The following is a 5,510-nucleotide window of genomic DNA, read 5'->3' on the forward strand; positions in this document are numbered from 1 at the left end:
AAAAAATTTTTAAATCTTAATTTTTATTTTTATAATTTTAAATTTTCATAGTCGTCCTTTATTTAATTTTTTACCTCATGATTTAAAACTATATTTATTTTAAATGTACTCATATATCGGTAAAAACCACAAAAATAATATTTTAAAAGTCTTTTTTTTTTTTTGAGAAGCGATTTATAAAAAAATGAAGATGAACACAAGACTGAAAGACCTACCTTCAGGGTTAATGCAGGTGGTTCTACATTGATATCAGAAATGACAGAAGATAGAATATCTTCAATATGTTTATTGATTCCAGAGCAAGCTCGACTAACTGAGAGCCAGTTGGTAGTGCAGTTATAAACTTCCACTCTAATTGACCTTAACAAAACGTTAATACAAAATATTAATGACAATTTGAAGTTTTATTAGCAACATTACATATTAGCTAAGATAAATTTATTAATTAAATTATAAATAAGATAATTCTTAATTAAAAGCCTTGGTTTACTTATTTGAAATTAAACATAAATTTATAATTTAAAAAATTACTTGTGAGGTTTTCCAATCCCATAAGGCCAGTTTTCCACATTTATCCAGTTAAGAGTTTGTGTAAGGATGCGACAAATGAAAGAAGAATATGATATCAAATTCATACGGCAACTTAAAAAAAAAAAATAAATAAAAAAAATAACTTAGTGAAATATCATAAAGATATAAGAAAGAATTTTTGTTTCTGGAACAAGAAACATTGATAAAAAAATATATAAACAAGCACTAAAAAGGTAAGTATACAAAAGTAATAAATAAAATCTTACTATATTTTACAATAGAAAGTAATTTATACAATTATTAATAATTTAAAACTTACGTGGTAATTAGCGCATTCAACAGTTTAAGGCAAGATAGATTGACCCTTGAGATAACTGTTAACAAGTTAGAAACATCTGCAGACATGTTCACGCTTTTGAGAGTTGAACAATTAGTGGATAGTCCTCTCCAAATTAAATTAAGTATAGATTCTGGATGTATTTTCTTAGCGGCTGAAAATGATCCCCTGAAAATATAAAAATATTTATTAAATATATTTATGATTGACAGCATTTTTTCAAAATATGAAGAAGGTGTTCGGGGGTGCAGTCATAAAATTAAAAAAATAGTTAACAACTATTTATTTGCTGACGTTTCACCCCAATTTGTAGAGTTTATTGTCATACTGTTGATTATTGATTTATTGTAAAATTTTACTTCACATATTTACAATTAACTTATTTCACTTTAAATTGTTTTAATTAACTTATATTGTCTTGACTATTACAATTATCAATGTAGATAAGATATTATTACTACGATCAATACATAAAACATTTGTTATCATTATCTAATTATTTTGTATGTTTAGGTTTACACTATTATATTTAATAGTATTTACTCACTTCTTTTATATTTATTGTATATCTAGATTGTATTCATTGTATTATTTAAATTTTTAATACCTTTTTTGTATATATGAAAAACAGTTTTTAACAGTTGCCTCTCCTCCACTCTGTCTGTATACTTCAGCTTTTTCATCACTATTTCGTTATCTTTCAACTGGAACAGGTGAGTGGTTCTGATTTGTTCTTTACTTATTATTATTTTTATTAAGTCTTTCTTGACCTTTACTTATTCTCAACTTACTTCCTTAATTTTTGTCTTTAAGTGTTGTTTTTTTCTCTCTCTTATATATACTTTTCTATTTTTAGCGTTATTACATCTCCAGTTCATTTTGACCTTATATTTTACGTCTTTTTTTTTTTTAATATATATAATCCTGTTATTGTCTATATTATATTATAACTATTTTTATTTCTTCTTTTTGTTCATTTGTAAAAAAAAATATTTTGGCTTATATTTACATAATTTTAACCCTACCTTAATTAACTTCTTTGTATCATATTATCCTACAATATGAAAATATTTTTGACTGTTTTTTGTATCTTTTTAGCCCTAAAGATGATCTACAAAGTGGGATGAAATGTCGAAAAATAAATAGTTATTAACTACTTTTTGTTTCCTTTTGACCACACCCCTGACCATCTTCTTCATATTTTAAAATTATTTAAGTTTTACCATCTGATCTTCACACTTTTATACTTTTTAAATCTCAAATCTTGCCTCGACACAAATCAAAACAGATAGAAACACAATAGTTCTTAATTTATGTATTTTTTTCTTTTAGAATATTCATATATTTTTTCATCTAGAATCCAATAATATAGTAATAATAATTAATTAAACTTCCTTTCCTCCCCAGTCTCTTATTAAACTTTGAGCTTTGAGCCTTTCTGTTCAAGTCATTGACCAAACAACATTGTTAGTTGTAAATTTAAATTTTGTTATATATTTAAAAATTTTTTGATAACACTCAATAATACTGGAGTAAATTAGGTAAGTAAACAAAATAATGTTAAAATAATTATTTATTTATTTGACTGTTTTTTTGTTGTTTTTTTAGTAATCATTAGAATTTAAACTAACTGATAGTGTTCAATAGTGGAAATGTTTATTTAAAAAAATATTAAATTAAAGAAGTTGAAGAGGGAGACACAGTATCTCAGTACCCAGTAACATCCTAGAAGAAAAAGATATACGAGTTAAAAACTATTGCGTTCTTTGTTTTTGACTTTAAGGGAAGATAAGAGATTTAAAAAATATTTCAAATAAAGCCAAAACACTATAGATTGTACGGACATAATATTGTCAGATAGTTAGATAGTACATATAGAAATTAACGGACCAATTGCAGGTTTACTGCAATGCAGAAAAAAAATCCCATTAAAATCTGAAAGAGATGATAGATAAACCAAAAATAATTAGTGCGAATGTTGCCTTCCAGACCTTCCTCTGAATCCCAGTTATATAGCTTGTCTTATCATACTTAGAAAATATTTACTTATATTAAAATACAATATAAATCTTACTAAAACAAAGAGTTGGTGGTCCACAGTCAAAAGCTGACAATCAGAAACTATACCCAACATAAATTTTAAATAAAATTAAATGTATCCAAATTTAACTCTCAAAACATTCTTTATTTACTTAAAATTTCCACTAATTTGGTCATCCTCAAGAATAATCTATCACAAGACAACTTTTATTATACATTGGTTTTTAACAATTTTAGCAATTAACAATAATATTAATAAAATAGCATACCTTAAATACACTTACATAAAATATTTAAAAGACTTTTTGCAGGCTATTCTGCCTGGGTCACTAGTTTCAATAATCAGTTAAAATTACCTTAGTTAATTATTTTATTTAAACAATAATAACCAGTCTTTTACCAGAAAGAAGAAAAAAAAAAAAGATATTCTTTTGGAAAAAATAATAAAAATAAAAAATATTTATTTTTATCTGATTGCAAAGAAAATGTTAAAAATAATAAACTTTATTTACATTAATTTTACTGTTGGATTGAATTAACTATATTTTTATAAGTGGGTTTAAAGCTATGTTGGTTTATGAAATGAAATGAAGTTGAATTAGGTTAGTTTTATGAAAAAGGGGAAAAATTAGATAAGTAGTATCAAACAGGAAACTCACATACCACATACAGCACTCATGTGAAATAATGGTAGAAAGGTAAGGATAAAGAAAAGAAAAGATGGGTAGTTCTAAAGCAGCTGTGTTATCTGGTTGCTGGCTTGAGAAAGGCAGAACTTAATATTCAAATAGAAAGCAGTTAGGGGAAATGCAGGAAACATGATTTAAATCCTTAACATTTACAGTTCATGAAGAAAATCCTCCAAGAATTCATCCATGAATTCTACCCAACAGTCACAAGCCACTGTCACTGTTTCTAATTGTACACCACATATGCAATCTATATGACAAGTAAACGGTAGATTATACCTATTTTTATTTTTAACGTTGAATTTCTTACAATAGCTTTTTCTTTGATTTCCCTTCTTTACCAGAATTAAAAAAATCCCTAACTTTTATCAAGTGCTAGAAAGGCTGTACAACATGTAACTATTGTAGATTATAGTATATTATGGTCCTTAGACCGAGAGAAAAAATGTCATGGTCCCTTACTTCAAAGTTTTCCATCAACCTACTGACTCAGTTTAACTACTTCTATTAACTAACTACCTACAGAAATGAATGATGAGCAGAAAGCAATAATGAAGATAGTAATATTAAATAAAAAAAAAGGAACACTTACATAAGAAGAACACTAAGATACTCCGAAATACTCTGAAACTGAGTTGCGAGTCTTTGCTTCTTTTTGAGTAAACTTTTCTCAGTAACATTTGGTATTGGAGGTTTGTAATCACCAACATCGTACAATGTATGGGCATCCTAAAAAAAATTCTGTATCAATAATTTTTATAAGTTTCAATAACATAAGACTATAGTAATTGAAAATAAAATGTTAACAGAATATAACATTTTTCCAATATTTAGTACCAAATGAAAGTTTAGGGCTTCTACAATCGGGTTTTTTCAAAAATATAATATTGTGAGCATTATATAGTGTCATTACACATCACTAAATGGTCATAAAAAGACAACTATTTTAATAGCTGGTTAGGTATTCCATCAATATTCATGTAGGCCAGTATACATGCATGATTTCTTATTTGTCACTGATGAAAAATCAAAATTGTAGAAACTGACACTACAGCTCAAAATTACTTAATAAATCAGATTAATAAAATCTCATTATTTAGAGCTTCTGTGTTTGAGGTCTCCAAATCCGGAAACTGTGACTGTTATAACAATTTTTAACCACACAACGGATATAGAGTGCTTACCTGATGCAGATCTATGTTTTCAAACAGTGAGTCCATCACTGTATGAAGTGTATTTATAAGAAATTTTTCTTGAAGAAACCAGTTAGAGGCATAGTTTTCACTATTCTGTCCTGGGCTTCCACATGCTGCTAGATTGAGATAACATTTGGCACAGGTGTGAACATTCTGTGGCGATGATTCCAAGAAAAGAAAAACTAATGAGGTTATTTCATTCTGAAATGACAAAATCGATTTTTCAAAAATGGTAAAATTTTTATAAGTGGAATAAATTCAGAAAAATGGTATATATATACTAAATGTAACCTGTACAATATACACCTATATGTGTTCAAAACATTTCTATCAAATGAGAAATTTGATGATATTCAAAAAGATTCCACAATACTTGCATAAAAAAATTTAAAAAGTCTTCAAATTAGGAAAAACTAACATTTTTTCCATTGATTTTTAATTACTGAGGAATTAATATTTCGGAAATAAAAATATTTTAAATTCATAATTGATTTTTCTTATGTATTGAAAGTTTTAAACATTTTTAAAATTTATATTTTTTAATGTTTCTTAAATTATTGATATTTTAAAATTCATTCTATGTATTAAATTATTTTTATGCTTTGAAGGTTATTTATGTCTTAAATTAAGTAAGTTATCTTAATTTATGCATGTGTTCAATTTTGTTTTACCTCAAGTCATTTTCTATGTATGATTTTATTAGTTTATTTCAGATTC

At 26.0% G+C, this 5,510-nt stretch overlaps 1 protein-coding gene across 1 annotated transcript in view; it reads right to left on the reverse strand.

Annotated features, from left to right (window-relative positions):
- Positions 1-5,510, reverse strand: part of LOC106681018 (proline-, glutamic acid- and leucine-rich protein 1) — a gene marked incomplete in the record, with an annotated part of 17,241 nt that overhangs the window by 6,163 nt on the left and 5,568 nt on the right. The window contains 5 exon segments of the mRNA XM_067053420.1: positions 216-360; positions 532-642; positions 851-1,036; positions 4,190-4,326; positions 4,782-4,994. Of these exon segments, the coding sequence (XP_066909521.1) occupies positions 216-360; positions 532-642; positions 851-1,036; positions 4,190-4,326; positions 4,782-4,994 (792 nt within the window).

The sequence above is a fragment of the Halyomorpha halys genome, unplaced genomic scaffold (genome assembly GCF_000696795.3).
Source record: "Halyomorpha halys isolate HHAL.00 unplaced genomic scaffold, Hhal_1.1 Scaffold304.1, whole genome shotgun sequence".
NCBI lineage: Eukaryota > Metazoa > Arthropoda > Insecta > Hemiptera > Pentatomidae > Halyomorpha > Halyomorpha halys.